The following is a 23,441-nucleotide window of genomic DNA, read 5'->3' on the forward strand; positions in this document are numbered from 1 at the left end:
AATGTTAAAGTGGTTCTCAGCGCACCGGTTCGAGACATCCAAACGGAAAACCGCGACCAACATGATCGAGCTGACATTTGAAGTTATTCAGACTGGTTATGTGAACCTGAATGAGGGCGACTATGCTTCATGGCAGAGGGCTGTACGACAGGTTACTAAGGAGGTCCGGAGGGCAAGGCAGCTAGCACAGAAGTATTGATAATGGAGGTAACTAACACGCTGGTGGCTATTAAAAAAATTGGTCCGCATGTATTTCTAGAGTGCTATATTGTAGTCAATCTCTTTCTTCAACTTCAATGCCAAAACGTAAAATTTTGCTCCATGCGATCCTTTTTTTTTTTTAGAACCTACTGTAGTTACAGCGATACAAATTTAGAGCTATTAATTAAACACTACAGAGCGTCTACTGAGCCCCAATTATCAACACTGTTGGAGCTAATTTCGATTGAAAGGCATTTCACTGCAGATTTTGGCCTTAAAATGTACCGCTGAAAAAAAAGCAGACGAAAAATACAATGTTCAGAAAATAATATTCCTTGTTCAATACTACTAGCTGAGATTGTGGATTACAGTGATGCCAAGATAAATGCTTTAACCGCAGCATATCGTGAAAAAAAGTGTCACAAACATAGGCTAAAATTCATGGGAGGACTAGGGTTTACCCTGTCCCCTTAATTTACTAACGGCAAAAAATGTAATCCGCAAAATATAGATCTCTAAATAAATTAAACTGTAAATTCCCTGTTCCGTTTCTAATCATAAAGAAAAGCTGGAATTTTGAATACGCAGGGAAGTGAACAATAGTTTGCTGTGGCTATAACAGCGTGCGCCTTGTCTGTAGGTCATGAAAAAAAGCTGGAGAAAGCGAAGGATGGCCGTGCGTAAGCAGTAGTTGTCAATGCCATCCGAGACAAAGCTATTTTATTGCCCGCCGCGTGCGGCGGCGTGCCTTGACGCTTGCGAAAACGTTTAGGAGTAGAGCGCCATTAATAAGCGTACCGGAGATTTGTGCTTGCGTGGACGTATAACGTTTTACCGGATACCGGCTGGGCAACCAGAGTGGCCTTTCCTGCTCCCAGCTTTTGATCTGCACGTGCACAGGAGGCGTGTGGCAATTAGTGTGCATCTACAGTAGTTATCCGCTATGCTGGCAATTTTTATTAATTAGACAAAATAAAAAAAAAAAGAACTGCAGGAAAACAGCCCTCCTGGTGCAGTGATATGAACCGACCTTTTTGTGTCTCTACTGAAAGTATTAAAATAGCGCCAGCGTTAGACTGCTTTGCACTTCGTCATCCATGCATGCCTAACAAAGAAAAAATTGCACAATGCGAGCCTGCAATACCACGACATGGTGCGAGCCGCAGTGACCTGCAAATATGAGTGTTCAAGGTAATTACAGCCATGTTACTTCTTAACTGCATAAAGGACCCAGAATTTTTATTCTCTAATGGAAAAGAATAATATGTCATCTTTATATTTCTTTATGAGAATTGAATGAAAACATCACGTTCGGCCCTTTATTAACAATGCGTAGACATTACGGGATCTATTGCGGTCACCGTGTTTAGCGCGCACCTGATGCACAAGAAGTATTCGCTCGGCCGTAATTCTATATAAAGCTAGATGAAAGCAACAATTTAATACAATCGTGGGCATTGCATGTAGCCCCATATGTGGTCGTATTATTCTGGAGCAAACTTCGCAGTTCACCAACAAATGTGACTGGCAAACGAGCGCCATGGTTGGGTGGGTGCTTAGATGTATGGATAGATGATGGATGGGTGAGTGGGTGCAGAGCTGTTAGTACGTACGTACTGTCTTTGTCAAAAGTAACTAGGCTGCATGTTCCGCTTTTCAGTCGGGTAGTAGAGAATTCGTACCACTTCCGAAGCTATAAATTGGTGCAAAGTAAAGGCGAGCTCCAGTCTTCACTTCTCAACAAGTGGTGATTCTCTGGGAATCAATCCTGGCTTTAGAATACGAGTGAGAAGCAAAACATGCAGCCTGGTTACTTTTAGCAAAGACAGTATGTATGTATGTATGTATGTATGTATGTATGTATGTATGTATGTATGTATGTATGTATGTATGTATGTATGTATGTATGTATGTATGTATGTATGTATGTATGTACGTACGTACGTACGTACGTATGTATGTATGTATGTATGTATGTATGTATGTATGTATGTATGTATGTATGTATGTATGTACGTACGTATGTATGTATATAACGAGCTTGGGTGAGATAGTGCATAGCTGTTGATAAGGAGAACAAGCTCTCAAACGACACACACGGAAGGAAGAAAAAGACGGGACAGACGCTCTCTCTCATCCGGTTTATTTGCAGTCACGCCAGTAAATATATACGAAGATGAAGACGTGCAGTAACAGAAGCGACATAAAGCCCACCGGCGGTTCACAAAACACATTCAATACAATTGACCTCTGCCCTCAAAAGGTTTTACCGATCTACCGCTGACACACTTTTGACTTCTCTTTCTTATATGAAGGGCTTCTAACAGTTCACGGGCCGTCTTGCCACGGCCGCTACCCAGTATCTTGATCTCATCCAGCCGTATTGCATTCCCTCTGCAGTTAGCACAGTGCTCACAAAATTTGTGCCTCCACCCTTTATTGGCCGCGAATGCGCGGTCATTCACACAATGCCCAGTCTAGCCGATGTATGCATGTCAACGGAATCTCGTCGACGACTCCAGAACAGCAGTTAACGAACTGCTTAGCGTGCCTCTTTTTTGCAGCTGCTCTTTCTTTCCGCACATGAAATGTGTGATCAAAGTTGGGCGAGCTCCTTTGGTGCTGAAAACAACTGAAACGTCGTGTCGGCTTGCCACATTTTTCACATAATTACATTGTGCACACACGGAACGACAATTGGTTTGACCGTATTCCTTTTCTGCGAGCCATTTTTCCCAACCATGGCTTGATTCGTTTTTCCAAGTGTCTCTGTGACGGAGCAGACCCCAGGAAAAGGCTCGCGACAGACCTCCTCACAGTTGAACAGAGCACAGACTCATAGGGCAAATACTATTTCTGTGCCCGTGCAGCGTACTCCCCACACACATGACGCTCCCCCAAAATAAAACACATATCTAAAAACTGCATCGAACCTTGTAAAGAAAGTTCGCGCGTAAAACCAGTCCCTTCCCACACTGCTAAAAGCTGTCTAAAATGGTACCCACTGCGTCAGTGTACGTCAATTTCCTTATTTTGCTTGGAACAATCAAAAAGACACCCACGTACCTAAGGCTTTCAACACTCCCTTCCCATTAAAGCTTTGTACTAGGGTGCAGTCATCAGAAGCTAAAAATAAGTTACACAAAACAGGTGCTACGCAGGATCCAATGCAGGTCCCTTGGCTCTGAAGATAACATTTGTTCTCAAAAGAGAAAAAGTAACCCAAGTAAAACTCAAGAGGACGCAAAAATTGTTCACAAAAGCCCACACGAGTTCTGGAAATGTACCGCCCCGCTTTCTTGCATAGCATCCCTTACAACACTCAGTAATTCATAATGGAGCAAAGAAAGAACAAATTTTCTAAAATAAACTAAGAACATATATCTCACTAAAGCATCACCCTCGATGAAGCTCACAATCTGTTTTGAGTACTTAGCCCAGAATGGGTCATGTATCTGAAGCACACTTAAGTACTTCTGAAGGTAACAACTCAGAACGCGTTGCCATGTGCCGTTGTCACAGATCTAAAAGGCACAATCGCCTGGTGTGTTCTTGCATTGAGCCCATCGGAGCCGCCTTGCACTCTCGTTCCACTTGTTGTCACTGCCTTGAAATTTCTGCCGATGGCCTCTGCGGCTCTTACATGGCCGATCCTTGAATGTGCAATGCAGTTGCAATGGGCTGTTCGGCTTGGCGAATGAAATTGTTGATGCTAAGTGCAACGCCTCGACTGTGTGTTTCACAGCAAAAACACATAAGGCGAATGTGCCTTTAAAATCTGTAGTTAGTGAGAACGGTAGATGGCAACGCGTTCTGAGTTATCTGCAGAAGCACTTAAGTGTGCTTCAGATACCTGACCCATTCTTGGCTAAGACCTCAAAGGAGATTGAGCTTCATCGAAGGCATCGAAGGAACATACCTCCAGTGGGAGGTATGTTCTCAGTTGATGTAAAAGATTTGTTCTATTATGTGCCTCACCGTGGATTAATGAGTGTTGTAAGGGATGCTATAGAAGAAGGCGGAGCGGTAGATTTCCGGAAAACGTGTGGGCTTTCTGTGAACATTTTTTTCCTATTGAGGTTTATCTTGGGTTTATTTTTGTCATTTGAGAACAAATATTATCTTCAGAGACAAGGGATCTGCATTGGATCTGCGTAGCACCTGTTTTATGTAACTTGTTTTTAGCTTCTGTTGACCGCGCCCTAGAACAAAGTTTTAATGGGAGGAGAGTGCTGAAAGCCTTTAGGTGCGTGGATGACTTTTTGATTGTTGTAAACAAACTAAGCAGATTAACGTACACTGACGCTGTGGGCATTTTAGACATTATTGAGCAGTGTGGGAAGGGAGTAGTTTTTACGCGAGAACTTTCTTTACAAGGTCCGATGCAGTTTTTAGATGTATGTTTTATTTTGGGGGAGGGTCATGAATGTTGGGAGTACGCTGCGCAGGCACGGAAAGAACATCTGCCTATATAGTCTGCGCGCTGTCAAACTGTGAGGAGGTCTATCGCAAGCATTTTTCTGGGGTCTGCTCACACGAAGTCGTACCTGGGTGCTATGCTATCTAGTTAGCAGGTGCACCGGTTACTTACGGCCGGGTACCCCTGCTTGGTCCCTGGATCCATCACAAAGGCCCTTCTTCGAAAAACGAAGCAAGCCATGGTTGGAAAACAGAGCTCTAAGGAAAGAAATACGGTCAAACCAGTTGTCATTCCGTACGTGCATAAGGTTGATAATCATGTGAAAAAAGTGGCAAACCGACACAGCGGTCCAGTTGTGTTTTCTGTACCAAAGAAGCTCGCCCAACTTTGCTCACGCATTTCATGCGCAGAAAGAAAGAGCGGCTGCAAACACAGGCACGCTAAGGAGTTTGTCAACTGCTGTTCTGGAGTCGTCTTCGAGATTCCGTCGACATGTCGGAAAGCCTACATCGGCCACTCTGGGCGTTGTGTGAATGACCGCGCAGGGGATCATTTGTGGGCGATAAGGGGTGGAAGCACAAATTTGGCTGAGCATTGTGCTAACTGCGGAGAGTGCGAGCCACGGCTGAATGAAATCAAGATACTGGGTAGGGGCCGTGGCAAGACGGCACGTGAACTGTTAGAAGCCGTTCATATAAGAAAGAGATGGCAAGAATGTGTCAACGATACATCGGTAAAGCTTTTGAGGGCAGAAGTTAAGTATCTTGAACGTCTTTTGTGAACCGTCGGTGGAATGTCGCTTATATTACTGAGCATGTCTTCACCTTCATATATATTTGCTGGTGTGTCTACAAATGATACAGATGAGAGTCAGCGCCTGTCCCATCTTTTTCTTCCTTCCGTGTGCGTCTTTTGAGCACTGATTCTCCTTATCAACAGATCTCATCAGGGATACTCATTGCCGCGTAAGGAAGTTTGCTGCTCGATTGAGTGTGCATTGTTTGTTTGTATTATCACACATATGCTTTAGCATATAGTAGCAAGATGCCCCTTTAGCCTAAAATCGTAGGCTAAAATATTTTTTTTCAAGATCTCGCGACATACATATTGTTATGGTCTAGAAGATGACAACGCAGAAGTGGCTAGGCCCGCAGGCGTTAAATCACGTTTAATCCAATCATCATTTGTACTCCGTTCTATCGCTCGTCATCGTATAACACTGTAGTGGAAGTGTGGATGCTGTGCTCATGCATTCCCAGGATCTTTGGTTGTCTTCAGCCAACCTTGGTCTTCGGCCAAGGGCCCCTAGTTCTTGCCGCAATTCTGTAACAGCCAGAGCTGACTCGACCTGACCAGCTGCTCCACTCGCTCTTTCCCCAACACCAATCACACGACTATGAGGCGAACACGCAACCACTATGACCACCCAAACTCATGGGCAATCTCTATCGCCACTACGGCACAGCGACAGCTAGGTCACAAGACTATGCCATGCCATGCCTCCTGGCACATTCATTGTCCTCAGCCTTTGGTCTGTGTAGTTACTGCTGTGTAGAAGTATCAGAGATGCTTCGTCACTGTTGTGGAAAGTCTCAGCTATCCCTCCTTTGTCCAGGCCTGTTGTCTGGTCATCGCTCCGACCTTTAGCCATTGATCGGGATGATTCTTCAGTGACTCCGAGTGATGTTATGGACTAGAAGGGGACAAATCTATCAGTGGCGTCAAACAGTGGAGTCGCCGACATTAAATCACTTTTCAACCTGTCATCACATCTCTCTCTCTCTATCCTTTAAATAACATTTCCCTCTATCAGATTTTCGTCGGCTTGTCACCGCGTGCCAGTGTAAAGCCTCGTTTTAACCAGGCTGCACGAAAGTGCTGTGTGGATTAGAAGCAGCGTGTGTATCTCGTAATGCACGGGTTCAGGAGAGCGCGGTCTGTGTGGATTAGAAGCAGCGTGTGTATCTCGTGATGCACGGGTTCTGGAGAGCGCGGTCTGTGTGGATTAGAAGCGGCGTGTGTATATCGCGATGCATGGGTTCTGGAGAGCGCAATCTGTATGGATTAGAAGCAGTGTGTGTATCTCGTGATGCACGGGTTCTGGAGAGCGCGGTCTGCGTTGATTAGAAGCAGCGCGTGTATCTCGTGATGCACGGGTTCTGGAGAGCGCGGTCTGTGTGGATTAGAAGCAGCATGTGTATCTCGTGATGCACGGGTTCTGGACAGCGCGGTCTGTGTGGATTAGAAGCAGCGTGTGTATCTCGTGATGCACGGGTTCTGGAGAGCGCGATTTGTGTGGATTAGAAGCAGCGTGTGTATCTCGTGATGCACGGGTTCTGGAGAGCGCGGTCTGTGTGGATTAGAAGCAGCGTGTGTATCTCGTGATGCACGGGTTCTGGAGAGCGCGATCTGTGTGGATTAGAAGCAGCGTGTGCATCTCGTGATTTACGGGTTGTTTAGAGCGCGGTCTGTGTGGATTAGAAGCAGCGTGTATATCTCGTGATGCACGGGTTCTGGAGAGCGCGGTCTGTGTGGATTAGTATCAGCGTGTGTGTCTCGGGATGCACGTGTTCTGGAGAGCGCGGCCTGTGTGGATTAGAAGCAGCGTTTGTATCTCGTGATGCACGGGTTCTGTGGAGCGCGGTCTGTGTGGATTAGTAGCAGCATGTGTATATCGTGATGCACGGGTTCTGGAGAGCGCGGTCTATGTGGATTTGAAGCAGCATGTGTATCTCGTGATGCACGGGTTCTGGAGAGCGCGGTCTGTGTGGATTAGAAGCAGCGTGTGTATCTCGTGATGCACGGGTTCTGGAGAGCGCAATCTGTGTGGATTAGATGCAGCATGTGTATCTCGTGATGCACGGGTTCTGGAGAGCACGGTCTGTGTGGATTAGTAGCAGCGTGTGTATCTCGTGATGCACGGGTTCTGGAGAGCGCGGTCTGTGTGGATTAGAAGCAGCGTGTGTATCTCGTGATGCACGGGTTCTGGAGAGCGCGGTCTGTGCGGATTAGAAGCAGCATGTGTATCTCGTGATGCACGGGTTCTGGAGAGCGCGGTTTGTGTGGATTAGAAGCAGCGTGTGTATCTCGTGATGCACGCGTTCTGGAGAGCGCGATCTGTGTGGATTAGAAGCAGCGTGTGTATCTCGGGATGCACTGGTTCTGGAGAGCGCGGTCTGTGTGGATTAGAAGCAGCGTGTGTATCTCGTGATGCACGGGTTCTGGAGAGCGCGGTCTGTGTGGATTAGAAGCAGCGTGTGTATCTTGTGACGCACGGGTTCTGGAGAGCACGGTCTGTGTGGATTAGTAGCAGCTTGTGTATCTCGTGATGCACGGGTTAGAGCGCGGTCTGTGTGGATTAGAAGCAGCGTGTGTATCTCGTGATGCACGGGGTCTGGAGAACGCGGTCTGTGTGGATTAGTAGCAGCGTGTGTATCTTGTGATGCACGGGTTCTGGAGAGTGCGGTCTGTGTGGATTAGTAGCAGCGTCTGTATCTTGTGATGCACGGGTTCTGGAGAGCGCGGTCTGTGTGGATCAGAGGCAGCGTGTGTATCTCGTGATGCACGGGTTCTCGAGAACGCGGTCTGTGTGGATTAGCAGCAGCGTGTGTATCTCGTGATGCACGCGTTCTGGAGAGCGCGATCTGTGTGGATTAGAAGCGGCGTCTGTATCTCGTGATGTACGGGTTGTTTAGAGCGCGGTCTGTGTGGATTAGAAGCAGCGTGTGTATCTCGTGATGCACGGGTTCTGGAGAGCGCGGTCTGTGTGGATTAGTAGCAGCGTGTGTATCTCGGGATGCACGGGTTCTGGAGAGCGCGGTCTGTGTGGATTAGAAGCAGCGTGTGTATCTCGTGATGCACGGGTTCTGTGAAGCGCGGTCTGTGTGGATTAGAAGCAGCTTGTGTATCTGGTGATGCACGGGTTCTGGAGAGCGCGATCTGTGTGGATTAGAAGCAGCATGTGTATCTCGTGATGCACGGGTTCTGGAGAGCGCGGTCTGTGTGGATTAGAAGCAGCGTGTGTGTCTCGTGATGCACGGGTTATGGAGAGCGCGGTCTGCGTGGATTAGAAGCAGCGTGTGTATCTCGTGATGCACGGGTTCTGGAGAGCGCGGTCTATGTGGATTAGAAGCAGCGTGTGTATCTCGTGATGCACGGGTTCTGGAGAGCGCGGTCTGTGTGGATTAGAAGCAGCGTGTGCATCTCGTGATGCACGGGTTCTGGAGAGCGCGGTCTGTGTGGATTAGAAGCAGCGTGTGTATCTCGTGACGCACGGGTTCTGGAGAGCGCGGTCTGTGTGGATTAGTAGAAGCTTGTGTATCTCGTGATGCACGGGTTAGAGCGCGGTCTGTGTGGATTAGAATCAGCGTGTGTATCTCGTGATGCACGGGGTCTGGAGAACGCGGTCTGTGTGGATTAGTAGCAGCGTGTGTATCTTGTGATACACGGGTTCTGGAGAGCGCGGTCTGTGTGGATTAGTAGCAGCGTGTGTATCTTGTGATGCACGGGTTCTGGAGAGCGCGGTCTGTGTGTATTAGAGGCAGCGTGTGTATCTCGTGATGCACGGGTTCTCGAGAACGCGGTCTGTGTGGATTAGCAGCAGCGTGTTTATCTCGTGATGCACGGGTTCTGGAGAACGCGATCTGTGTGGATTAGAAGCAGCGTGTGTATCTCGTGATGCACGGGTTCTGGAGAGCGCGGTCTGTGTGGATTAGTAGCAGCGTGTGTATCTCGTGATGCACGGGTTCTGGAGAGCGCGGTCTGTGTGGATTAGAAGCAGTGTGTGTATCTCGTGATGCGCGGGTTCTGTGGAGCGCGGTCTGTGTGGATTCAAAGCAGCGTGTGTATCTCGTGATGCACGGGTTCTGTGGAGCGTGGTCTGTGTGGATTAGAAGCAGTGTGTGTATCTCGTGATGCACGGGTTCTGTGGAGCGCGGTCTGTGTGGATTAGAAGCAGCGTGTGTATCTCGTGATGTACGGGTTCTGTGGAGCGCGGTCTGGGTGGATTAGAAGCAGCGTGTGTATCTCGTGATGTACGGGTTCTGTGGAGCGCGGTCTGGGTGGATTAGAAGCAGCGTGTGTATCTCGTGATGCACGGGTTCTGGAGAGCGCGGTCTGTGTGGATTAGTAGCAGCGTGTGTATCTCGTGATGCACGGGTTCTGGAGAGCGCGGTCTGTGTGGATTAGAAGCAGTGTGTGTATCTCGTGATGCACATGTTCTGGAGAGCGCGGTCTGTGTGGATTAGAAGCAGTGTGTGTATCTCGTGATGCACGGGTTCTGTGGAGCGCGGTCTGTGTGGATTAGAAGCAGCGTGTGTATCTCGTGATGCACGGGTTCTGGAGGGCGCGGTCTGTGTGGATTAGAAGCAGCGTGTGTATCTCGTGATTCACGGGTTCTGGAGAGCGCGGTCTGTGTGGATTAGAAGCAGCGTGTGTATCTCATGATGAACGGGTTCTGGAGAGCGCGGTCTGTGTGGATTATAAACAGCGTGTGTATCTTGTGATGCACGGGTTGTGGAGAGCGCGGTCTGTGTGGATTAGAAGCAGCGTGTGTATCTCATGATGAACGGGTTCTGGAGAGCTCGGTTCCCATTCCAGAGGGTCTACCTGAGTTGGCAGCTGGGTCATGTGGTCAGTAGCCTCGCAGACCCAAGAACGGGGACTTTATCATTATGGCGCTAAAATCCGACGTCGGTGCTGTCGTCTTCGGCGTAGTTAGCAGAAAATCACCAAGATTTATCTGCAAGGCGGTATTGGGCAGATTACATAGCCGGGCACTTATCGTCCAGCGGATTGTGAAAATAAGCGATTTTGCGACACGGCAGAGATGGCAGAAGCTCCCAGTTAGAGTACCACCTTTGAGATAAGGTGTAATACTTATTTAGCTCTCCTCTCTGGGTCCCGAATCAGAGACGCTTTCGTAAGCTACGCATCCACATTACTATGGCCTGTATAAAGCGAGGCTATATGTTTATGTCGTGTAAATACTCTGACGGGGTAGATACGATTGTGCCCTACGGCGAATTTGTGAGTGAAACAACAGAAGCACAAATAAGGCATCAGTGAATCGGCGATTTGCATATCGCATGCGCTCGAACGACTAACCACAAGAGCAGCCGTAGACAAATATCACATTACTAATGCAGAAATTTAAGTACACCCCACTTTTCAGCTGTAAAATCACTATAAGTGGATTGATGGGACAATCGCTCGACTGTTTGGTGATCTGCTTTTTCTTAGCAGAGTTTAGCTTTCACTGCGAAGAAAAATTCTCAAAAGTGCTCGTTTCTCAAACTCTTGCAGGGGGTCGCATCGACCACGCGCACCACACGGCACGTGCCGGCCTGGCGCTCGAAGAGGTGTTAGAAATGGACCGGGCCGTAGACGACGCTCTGGACCGCTTTGGCTCGTCTGCGGAGACACTGCTGTTGGTGACGGCGGATCATTCGCACACGCTGTCTTTGGGCGGACTGAACACTCCGCGAGGCAAAAACGTGCTCGGTAAGGCAATGTTGGCTGCGCGGTCGCTTGCGAAATCGTGTCGTGCCTGTACCATACACGATCCGAAGAACAAGCCCAGCTATGTGCTGCAGTAGGGTTGACAACGCGGGTGCTACAGCTGCAGACAAATGCCTGTACGAAATAGAACGGCAGAAGAAACCAGTTGGCGGCGATTCACAACGGGAAGTACTCGAAATACGGTAGACGACGGACGACAGGTCTCTTCTCTCCTTGTCGTGCTGTCTGCTCTGTTTCGAGTACTTCAGGTGAAGAAAATCCTAATTAACTGTTGAAAGGATATACCAGTTTGCAGTAGGTAGCAAAGCACTGGACGTCGTAGGCGAATATCTCCGCTTATCAAAAGTAGTAACCGAAGATCCGGATCATTATGATAACTAGGAGAATAAGATTGGGATGGAGCGCATTTGGCAAGTACTCGCAGTGTATGACTAGAAGCTTACCGGGATCGAGAGGAATGTACAAAACAGTTAATCTTACCGGTAGTCAACTGTGGGGCTGAAACGTGGAGGCTAACTAAGAGGGTTCTACTTAGGTCGAGCACAATGCAGAGGGCTATGGAACGAAAAATGGTAGGTGTAACGTTAAGAGATGGGAAACGTGCAGAGCTGGCCAGAGAAGTTACTCGTGTTAATGACACTGTAATGGAAATCAAGAAGAAGAAATGGACTGGGCACGGCATGTAGTGTGAAGAAAGAATAATCGATGGTCGCTTAATGCAACCAATTGAATTCCAAGGGAAGGGAAGCGTTGGAGGGGGCCAGAGAAAGTTATCATTGTGTAGCGCAAAAAGACGACACAGAGAGAAAGGGTAACAACAGAGGCGCCTCGATTGTGTACCCTTTTCTATGTCTGTAGTCTTTTTGCGCTGCACTCTCGTGTCATGTATCACCGTTGCCGACTAGCTCAAGTTTTCATCCTTGTGAATGACAGAAAGTTAGGCGGGTGGATTAGGTTGAGAAGTTCGCAGGGGTCAAGTAGACACAGCTAGCACAGGGCAGGGGCAATTGGAGAAATATGGCAGAGGCCTTCGCCCTGCAGTGGATATAGTCAGGCTGATGATGATGATGATTCGGAATATATATATCCGGATGTTTTACTTACTGCTAAATCTTGGTATTTTTACTTCAAAAATGTATTTAATTTGCGCAGGTCACTTTCTCCATACAGGTAAAAAGTGGTTGGGGTAGCTGCTGCGTAAAGTGATTATTCATTGTGTGTCGCGTTTATAATAGAACCACTATTATCCATTTTGAATATGTAATTGTTCTGGGATTACTTGTTAATATCTTAGAGATTATAGTATGGTGCCTTTATACCAGCATTAGTATATAGGGGATGCTGTGTTATCAGGTACGCGTGCTTGTGTATAGAAAAAGCAGGACAGTGTGCACGTGTCGCATTCTTCCGTATTGTCACGTAGTGGAGACAAGGTCGATGACACAAATGAAGGGTCGATGATTGCACTAAAGAAACTCTTTATTGGGCTGACTTGCGCCCGCAAAAGAACTAAGCAACTCGGCGGCGGCGATAGCAACAAACGTGCTCGTCGATCGTCGAACAAAGAATGCCCGTCACACTCGTCAACGCTCAATTTAAAGGCTGCTCAGAACAATCTAGATAACGTCGCAAAATGCTACTAGTACAACCTGGAACATTGTGGAAACATACACAAGTGATCGGAATCTTCGAGACAGATCTCGACGCATCTTTCGCGACAAATAAAATGATAACGCGTCGTACTGCGACAACGAGCATGAACAAACACGGGATACAGAATTGATACGCGTGCCAGAATCACAGTGATAAGGCCGCATGCCGGCGGCTGTTAAAAAAGCAACAAATACAGTTTTGAAGGTTTCGCGGCAGTATCATGATCTGTAATCTGTGCGGTTGGGTTATAAAACCAAGAACACCTCGCAATAAATGTTCACTCCTTTAGCCTCCAGCCGCTGGGTACGTTCTGTTATTGCACTCCTCAAGGCACCGAAAGACTGGGGTGCTTTTTTTGTTTGAACTACCTTTAAAAAGTCGAATCAAAGTTGTCCAATTTTTATACTATCGAATTTTGGCCGAGTTCGAAATAATATGAAGAAAGAACGGACAAATCTAGAGCTTCGAATTCTTCCAGAAAAAAGAACGAAGTATAGATATTATCGACAAGTTTCAGTGGCAACACTTCACTGTGTCATGCCAGAATGCAGGGCTCAATGTTGTCAATTTCAAGGACAAACGCTAGGTTTCATATTTTTTTATAATTTTAAACAATATCATGCAACACATTGTAGTTCGTAGTTATTCTGAGATACTGAGAATTCTTGAGAAGGATTTTAATAATACTCAAAGATGACTTTTTTTTTTAACTAGAATCAAAGTTGCCACTTTCTTGCTGTTTTCAAAGTTTGGGCGAATTCGGTGCCATGTGGAATTGTTTGAAAATAGGAGCGTATCCGGTATAATAAAGAAAAAAAGTTTTATTGCAAACAACCTAAGGCATCATGTTAGTATGTGAGGGTGAAAATAATCATTTTTGCAGCACGTAGCTCCTAGCAATGTTTGCAAGTTTTTACAAAATGAACTGCAAGAACAAAAAGTTTCTTACAATTTTTACAGAAGTTAGGGTTGCATAGATCTAGTGAGCAAAAAGTAATAAATGACAAAAACTTTGTGTCGAAGCAGCAGGTCTCCAAAGTTTAAACTTTTTGACATGGGGAAAACAGTGTTCTCCACCTCTAGTATTATAGTTTTTTTCCGCCAAAACTGTGCCTATCCTGCAAAACTAATGTCTATACATTTGTGTCGAGGTATTTGCCCACCCCATATAAAAGTTTAATAGAAAACAAAAAATGGTCATAGGGCCTCATTACTGTTCTCTTCTAATATATATATATATATATATATATATATATATATATATATATATATATATATAAAAAGTATGTATGTATGTATATATATCCGCTCCGTGGTCAGCGATGAGATCCAGAAGCTTCAAGGATCTTTTTTCCCTTCTGTGGATTCACTCAGTAGCGTAATCCGCGAAGGAGCACTCAGGGCACCAGTTGTTCCGGTCAGCCCACCGGCACCCGTTCAGCCAGTGAGCTATGCGGACATGCTGCGCCGTCCTGCCCCACTTCCTGCCCCTCCGACGTGCACTCTTTGTGTTTTAGTGCACGTTGCTGAACCAGCACCCTACTGGGAGGAGCAGTGCCAGGCGCCTTGAAACTTTGACCTTTGGCACACTCCATATCGACGGCGTCCTCTCTGCTACCACTGTGGCGAGGCTGGTCACCTTTACTGGCGGTGCCGTTACCGCGAACTTGGGCTCCGCGGGCTTTCTTCCTCAGACAGCCCTCGTCCCGGCCTGGTGAGCGGCCACATGAAATTGCCGAGTACGTCACCCGTCAGGCCTTTCCGCCATCTATGCCACGCCCCCAGTCGCGGTCACCGTCGCCTCGTTGCTCATTGCCTTCCGAATCCCGTTATGCCACTGCACCAAGTGGGTCATCCTCCAGCCCCCGTCGGGAAAGCCAGCTCCGGCGACCTTTGGTGGCGAGGTCGCCGAACGCCCTTTCGCTGAAAAGCTTCCACCACCACCCCAATCATATTGCCCCGACAACCTTTGTATCACCGATCAGCATCCAATCAGACAACCTTCGCATCACCGATCAGCATTCATCATCCGACTGATGGAATCACTCCAAAGCGGACCGCCGCAACCGCGAACATATCTCCACCAACTTAATGGCACTGGAACTGACCGCCACATCGTAGAACATCTCCCATCTCTGCACCGGCTGAATCCCTCCGAAGCAGATCACCGCATCACCGAACAGCTCCCTCCGCCGCACCGAGGAAACCACTTTAACTTCAATTCGGCATCGGCGGGCTTTACAAACGACCGGATCTCCATGAACATCCCTATTCTCATCGACGCACAGGATGTCAGCGCGTTAATCGACAGCGGTTCGGATTACTCTATTCCTAGCGAACGGCTGGCGCTGGCCCTGAAAAAAGTAACAATGATGTGGGATGGTCCCCACATACGTACAGCCCGAGGTCATGTCTCACCTCATGGTATGTGTGCGGCCCGAGTGGCAACGAACGTGGCTTCACGTTCGTTGCCACTTTTCTTGTTTTGCTCGAATGCTCTCGCCACGTTACCCTGGCCATCTACTTTCTCCACGAGCACGGTGATTTGCCGAATAGTTTGATAACGTTCTCCACCAAGACGTCGACAAAAAATCCTGAATTCAGTGAGTTTGGATCCGCACTGCGAATCGCCGAGGATAACGCCACAGTGCCCCCACGCTCCAGTATCCTCGCGAGAGTTACCTGCGACAAGCCACAGCGGAGACTGAAAATTTTTGAGCATAATGTAACTCTTCTACTTGATCTAGGCGTTTCTGTACCACGTGGCACGGCCGCTCAATGGAGGCGCACTTGGTGCGGCCCGTCGCGTCGCGCCTCAATGGCTGGGGAAGCGCGTAATGGGAGAAGTTACAGTTTCCGCCGTCATTCTCTGCGGGGGCGCCACCACTCCAGGACAGGGCGCCGCCGGCCCGGACGAGCAGACGACGCGGAAGGAGCGCGCTGGCTGGGTTGGCGCGTGTTATCGTTTTGACTACTCAGCATAACAGCGTCCTAAGCGTATGCAGCACCATGCCAGGCAACTGCGCGATTCACAACGTCGAGCAGCATGGCTGAAAAACATATCTCGGGAGGGTTAGGATGGAAAAGGAAGCCGGTGGGAGCCGAGTGACAAGTCACTGGTATACTCACTGCACTTCACAGATGACGATTACAGGAAGAACATAAAAAGGAAGATCCTGCTTCCTTAAGCTGCCCCCTCCGTGTTCCCGAACTGCCCACATTACAAGTTAAGTTACTCACGCGGGCTCATGTTGAGCCAAACAACCTTGAAAAAATTAATGTGCGCAGGTCAATAGCTTTATTTTCCCCACTTGTTATAGCTACACTTCATTTCCTCCTGGACAACCCCCCGTGTCATCCTGAAGCATTTGCGTTTCAAGATAGCTGCGCCACGATCACTCTTATGACGATGATATCAAAATGGTATGCCTTGCCTAACATCGCATAAGTGAAGCCACGGAGACACCAAGAGGAGCCGCTCTATTTGTCAGATGACGAGCGACTCTCTTGGTTAGAGTTGGACTTTGCCATATCGAAGACATTCAGGTCCAAGGAGGCACGTCGAAGCAAAGGCTAACCAAACAAACGTACGAAGCAACAATCATGACAACCAGATCCACAGTGGCGCAAATTAAGTACCTTCTTGATCACATCAAGTATCTTACAACAATGTCTTCTGTGTGCCTTACTAGTGCATTGAATTTAACCGAATCTTATTTTCAGCTTCCGATATGCCCTAAAGCAGGCTCTGAAAGCGGGTCTATAGTATCGCTTTTTAGCAGCCTAAGGCAATTCAAAGGCGGGAACGACAAAGTTGACGCAAGGGCTGCAGTTTTCACCTCGGAGAAAATACTGAAAGTACCACTAGCGAAAAAAATATATATATATCGACTGATGTTATATACATTTTGCCATGCTTTGTGGAGGTTGGCATCTTGCAAGCATCAGTCTGTAAATGCACCTATCAACAATAGGGAGCTATAAAACTTGGCATTCGTGATTATGAAAGTCGTACCTTGCCAACTGCCATATCACGTCTGCTGCGAGAGAGTTTTCGAGTCAGCTTGGATTCATTCATGTGTGGTGTGAACCAGCAGCTGACATAGAGTTAGCACCGATTGCATTCTTGGCTGGTTACCTTGCACGTCTATTTGAAGAGAACATATACAGAATCTCATGAATCATTTTTGTTTATTCTGTTTTCAGTGCCTGCCCGTGTTTTCATTATATATATATATATATATTATCAAAGTTTAAATAACTTCTAGTGCTTACTTTAGAGTGTCAATTATTTATTTTATTAGTCCCCATTCATTTATTAACTTTGTGCCTTGTGATTCCTGCAAAACACTGGACTTATCAAAATTCTTGATGATGGACGCCTAAGGTATCTGAAAATCACCATGCACCTTTGTTAGCAAGGTGATGAAGTTCCCGCAGTTCATAAGAAGCAGCAAGCTATGCAACATGTTAATTTCATCCCTTCTTCCCTATTTTGGGCAATTTCCGGAGTTGATTTGCGAGAGAGAAGACCGCAGTCAGACTATAAGGACCTAACCAAACTAATGCGACCACTGCTGACCAACAAGACAGGCAACATCAATCAGACAGTGGAAAAAATCACGCTTGCACATAAACTTTTTCGAGAAACGTTCTTCGCTTGTAAAATAAGCTTGCATGTCTTCTTTGCATCACGCGGCTTCATAATTAAACGAGAAAAAAATTGCCTGAGCCTGCGGGCGTGTCGTTGAACTCGCTGTCCTGTGTTGTTTCTTTTGCAACAGTTTGTGTTAGCTAGTATATTTTGGTGGTGGTACCCACTTGAATATTATTTCCAGTGAAAACGGAGGAACAGGCTGAACAATACTGTTGAACGCTACGTCCTGAATTGAAAGTTTCCAGAAAAGTGCACGCTGAATAAATGGCCCCAAACCATGTCCCGATTTTAAGATTGCAATATCTAATACGTTATTACAGTGGTTGAAACGCAACTAAATGGGTGCGCACTCAGCGAAGCCCACGACTGCCTTGTTCTCCTTGTAAACGGAAGACCACGAATGACTTGGAAAAGCCTAGTGATGATGACTTGCCGCTAACACCTTATCAATAGCAAACTTGCACATAGCATCACATACTGTATGAAACGCCGCTCATAATCCTAAATTGAGCAAGCGCCGACCACGCGGACGCCGAAACGAAAGCACAGCCACGGCCGCTGCGCGCAGCTCTCCGCCCGGACTCGTCCCGGAGCGGTGGCGCCGCAGCGGTGGCGATGAGAACTAGGCGCAATACGGCTCTTCTGGGCGACGCGACGGGCCGCACCCAAGTGCGCCTCCATTGAGCGGCCGTGCACGTGGTCTTGGTATCTTTCATGGCGATCAGACAGAAGAGCGCATAACAAATTTTAGCAATGAGCATTGCCATCTGTTCCGTGAAACAGCCATAGCGTACATAGAGCCAGTTCAGGATTTTGCCGAATGCATTACTTGCGAGAAAGTCACGTCTCCCAAGAAGATGCAGTCAAGGGCGTTGACAAAACCCAGATATTCCGCACGCTGAAAACAGGGAGCTGCAGGACTTCTTGCTTGAGTTTGGTGCTTCTTTCACATCGTCTTCTAAAGTGCGAAAACATCCATCGTAAAACACAGGATTATACCCACGAAGGCGCTCGCCCCATCCATCAGCAGCCCTATCGTGTATCTCCGCTCTAGCGAGGCACTATCCAAAAGCAAGTCCGAGAGATGCTAGCCAATGACATCATCCAACCATCAAGCGGTCCATGTTCGTCTTCTGTTGTCCTCATCAAAAAAAAAAGATGACACACCACGCTTCTGCGTCTACTACAGAGAGCTAAATAGCATGACGAAGAAAGCCGTTTATTCACTACCACGCATAGACGACTCCCTGGACAGACTTCGACTTGCTGAGTACTTTTCTTCAGTCGATGTCAGAAGTGGCAGATTGAAGTTGATGAGAGGGACTGAGAGAAAGCTGCCTTCATCACACCGGACGGGCTTTATGAATTTCGTGTCCTCCCCTTCGGGCTGTACTGCGCTCCAGCAATATTTCAAAGGATGATGGACATGGTGCTCACTGGTGTAAAGTGGCAGACATGTCTAGTTTACTTGGATGATGTGATAATCTTTTCTGCAACTTTCAAAGAACATCCGCACCGTCTCAGAGCTCTCCTCGACGCCGTTCGGTCCGCCAACCTGTCCCTCAAGCCTGAAATGTGCCACTTCCGTTTCACTGAATTGGTGTTTCTCGAACACGTTGTGTGTGCTGGCGGAATCCGGGCTGACCATGAGAAACTCGCGGCTGTTGTGGCATTCCTAGTTCCCAGGGACAAGAATGCAGTGCTGCGATTTTTCGGGTTTCAGTTACTAGCACCGACGCTTCATCAAAAACTTCGCTTAGCTTGCTAGCCCTCTCACGCTCCTAACTCAGGATGATGCAGCATTTTTCTGGGGCGGCGAACAGCAGACAGCTTTCGACGAGCTATGGCAACGTCTCCAAGCTCCCTCGGTACTCACACATTTCGACGACGATGCTGACTCAGAGGTGCACACAGATGCAAGCAATGTCGGACTTCGCGCTGTTTCCGTTCAACGGCAAGACGGCGTCGACAGGGTAATCGCCTACGCCAGCCTCGCCCTTTCGCGCGCTGAGTTGAACTACTATACCACAGAAAAAGAATGTTTGGTGCTAGTGTGGGCCGCCGCCAAGTTCCGACCGTACCTGTGTGGAAGACCATTCCGTGTTGTCACCGATCATCGCTCCTTGTGTTGGTTGAAGAATTTAAAAGACTTTTGCGGCCGCTTAGCTCATTGGGCATTACGATTGCAAGAATTCGATTTCACCATCACTTACAAGTTCGGTCGGAAGCACACAGACGCTGATCACGCGCACCCGTCGAACACCCTCCGCAACACACTGCAAAGCGACGATAGCTTCCTGGGAGCAATTAGCACGTCCGACCTCATGTGCAGACAACATGCCGACCCTAGCTGCGACTATTTATCGATCATCTCGAAGGGGCACCCGGTTATGCCCCACTTTCGTCCTTCTGTCTCCGATTGCTGCACTAGACAAAAATAATTCTGCGTCCAGTGCAAAAACTTACATGCGCGTCGTACCATCCCTTCTACGAGATGCAGTCCTTCTGGCATGTCATGACGAACCGATGTCCGGCTATCTTGGTTACATGCGCACTATTTGCCGAAATTATTACTTGCAGCAGCTTGCGTCCAACGTGCCGGCAATGCCAGCGGCGTAAGAAACCTTCCACCTCCCAGCATGCTTCAGTTCATCGAGCCCCCACAAATTATAATTCCACAAAGTAGGCATAGACATCATTGGGCTCTTTCCTCTCTCATCGACTGGCCACAAATGATTCGTAGTTACCACGGATTACTTGAGAAGCTTTGCCGAGACGAAGGCCCTTGCGCGCGGTACTGCGGCCGAAGTGGCTCTTTATGCACGACATCGTTCTTCGACATGGCGCCTCATCGACCATCATCAATGACTACCGCTCAGGTCTTACGGGATACCCTGGCACTGAGCCATACTGAACATCGAAAAACTATCGCCTACCACCCGCAAACGAATGGCCTAACAACGGCTTAAGACCATGGCAGACATGATTTCAGTGTACCTACATGAAATTTGAGCACAAGACATGGGACAAAATACTGTCTTACATCACCTTCGCTTACAATACAGCAGGAAACAACACATTTTACCCCGTTCCGTCTCGTGTATGGAGGTGCGCATGACGTTAGATGCCATGCGGTGACGACGACATCACCTCCGACGCTGGGCAATTCGTGGAACAAGCAGAACAAGCAGCCAGATAGCCCGCTTGCACCTCAAGGGATAACAAGCTGCCGATGCACGACATTACAACCTTCGCCACAGGGACGTGTATTACGAACCGGGTGACCAGGTGTGTATGGGGAAACCTGTCCGTCGCAAGGGCCTGTGTGAAAAACTCCTTCATCGGTATTTTGGCCCGTACAAAGTCCGCCGCCTAAGCAACGGGAACTAGGAAGTTGTGCCTGACGGGGGCTCATCGGCGTCAGCGACCCGAAGTCATGTACGTGGTGAAGCCTTAGTTTTCCCGCAACTGTGCGTCATCGACGCTACCATCTTGCCCAGGCTGTGTAATGCTTCTTTGTGCTGTGATTGTGTGGTTCTTTTTTTCTTTCGTTTTGTTGTACATAACTCTTTTCGCATCGAGGCGAGGCGTGCTTAGCATCGCGTGGCCTCGGTGCTGGGCCGCAACGACGACGAAGTGGTTGTTGGCGCGTGGAGAGCACTCGCCCCGGACCCTGTTCTAAGAACGCTTCGTGCACGCTTGGGTAATGTTTCGTGGGTCTGCCTGCACGTCGCTCTGCGTCCGCTTGTCCGAGCTTCCAAAGTCATTTATACTAGTAACCTAAGCGAACGTATGCATCAAATTATCCACACCGTCGTCCGAAACACGCAGAAATAACCACGTAAGCTATTGTATTTGTTTGGCTGAAGCCCGTGCACGCTACAATTAAAGTGACCAGCACCTGGACCACGTAACGTGGGCGTGATGTTCCGTGTGCACTTTTAATTCAGTGCATTATAAATAGATTATATCTGAATAAGCAGCAGCAAGATGGAATAAAGAGTTTTTCGTGAAATAATCGTGCATTCTGGTTCCCTTAGAGTGGATACAGTTGGTATAAATTATAATAATGCGGATTAAAATAGAGAAAATGTCATAGCCCATAAATGAATGGATAGACAATAGGTTCCATTGAGATTTAGGGAAGCATGGCTGAAAGATATGTTCACCTGCCGTTGTTTGGATCGGTCTCTTATTTGTCCCAGGTCTCGCCGGCATATCAGACGCCGACCAGCAGCCTTACACTGTGCTCGCGTACGGCAATGGCCCGATAGCGAACGCAGATAGGGCCAGGCTGACAGAAAAAGAGTCAAGTAAGTGTACTTTTACTGATGGCTTCTGTGAGTGCCTTTCAGCTCTCGTGGGCCGCCTGGTGGCAACTTCTTTTTTTCTTTTGCTACCCTGTTAATATCCCAGGTACTTTATAAAGACACGGCTGGGTGAGTTGGAGAATAAAGATAAGTTGCTGGCAATTCTGTTTAAATCTAGCAGAGGAAATGGCAATGGTGAAGGGGTGAAGGGATGTAACGCAAGGTGAGACAATCTATGGTCGCTGAAGGTAACTGAACGACGTTCAAACAAAACAAGCGTAGCAGACGCCGATAGAAAGTTCTTTGGGCAGATGAAATTAAGAAGCTACTGGGTCGCAGCTGGTGCCCGAAATGGCGATGTAGGCATGACGGGATGTCCGAGCAAAGTGAACCTAAATTTGACGCAGTTAGGCCCAGAATACATGCGGCGTTTTTTTCCCGTGATTTTGGCGCGTCGGAAAGTGCCGCGCCGACGCGACGCCCAGCTCGGTATACATGGAACGAGGAAGCGGCGCGAGTGCCGCCGCGGATGACTCGATTCGAAAGCAAATACATCAGCGAGCGGATATAACCGCAGAGCGAGGTACGTGAGAGAAGCGACGCTGTCCCTTGTGGTAAAATCGCGAAAGGGTGCATTCCAACGCTATTGTGCTAAAAGTAGAAAGCGTACGCAGGTCGCACAAGGATTTGGCTCGCTCGAATGAACGAAGATACCTCGGAATCCCCGCTCGGATACCGGCGGCATGGTTTTTTTTTTTTTTTACAAAACTCGCTTCAGGGAGAAAACAAATGCATTACGATCTGAGAGTAGGTCGTATACTCACAAAAAAAGCAACATTCCGTGCTTGATTAAGCGTTTATTTTTACGATAATCACATTTATGCGGCCAAACTGCCGCACACCTCGACCATAGAGTTTCTTACGCTTACCTAGAGGGAAAGCTGTGCTGCCGTCTATGGGAGTTTACATGGAGTTTCCAGACGGCCAGTTCAGCCACCATGGACGCTCAAAGCATCATGGGCCGGAGAGCTACCGAGTGCAGAACTACAACTTTTGGCCAAAACTAATGCAAAGATAAACGTTGTTCTACCATAAATAATGTCCTAAGATTGAATATTGTGACTATAAACTGCAAAAATTAAAGATAGAGAAACAGCATGTCAGTGTGATATTTATCCAATATAAGCGACGGCTCTTTCTCCTATGGGCTTAGTTTTGAGCAGCACAAATACCAATATTTCGCACCTAATACCCAAACTGAAATAAAAAAACGTAATGAAAATATGGTTGTGCAATAACTTAAGGAAGTTTTTAGTGGCATTTCGAGAAACAGAAACCATTTTTTGGCGACGTCTGCTTGCCCCGCCGGGGTGGCGCAGTGGTAAGACGCCCGACTACTGTGCCGGAGTTCCTGGGTTCGAACCCGACCTCGGTGGCTGCGTTTCGATGGAGGCGACACGAAGTGGCGTCCGTGTGCTGTGCGATGTCAGCGCACGTTAAAGATCCCCAGGTGGTCGAAATTACTCCGTACTCCGAGCGCGTTTTTAACGCGGTAGCGTTAAGGAGCTCGTGTCGCAGAAAAGCCGGTGTCGTCGGCGTCGGTGGCGTTGGCCGTGAGCGACAAATCCCGGCATGCACTTCATAAATAAAAAGCAACTTCCAAGATGGGCTGGGTGGGAAT

At 47.9% G+C, this 23,441-nt stretch overlaps 1 protein-coding gene across 1 annotated transcript in view; it reads left to right on the forward strand.

Annotated features, from left to right (window-relative positions):
- The window catches only part of LOC146201301 (alkaline phosphatase-like), a 200,498-nt gene that overhangs the window by 139,020 nt on the left and 38,037 nt on the right, over positions 1-23,441 (forward strand). Inside the window, exons 6-7 of the mRNA XM_084595755.1 lie at positions 10,925-11,122; positions 21,656-21,763. Coding sequence (XP_084451881.1) covers positions 10,925-11,122; positions 21,656-21,763 — 306 coding nt within the window. The remainder of the gene's footprint in view (positions 1-10,924; positions 11,123-21,655; positions 21,764-23,441) is intronic.

The sequence above is a fragment of the Amblyomma maculatum genome, chromosome 2 (assembly GCF_055883805.1).
Source record: "Amblyomma maculatum isolate TAMU_Amacu chromosome 2, ASM5588380v1, whole genome shotgun sequence".
Classification (NCBI taxonomy): Eukaryota; Metazoa; Arthropoda; class Arachnida; order Ixodida; family Ixodidae; genus Amblyomma; species Amblyomma maculatum.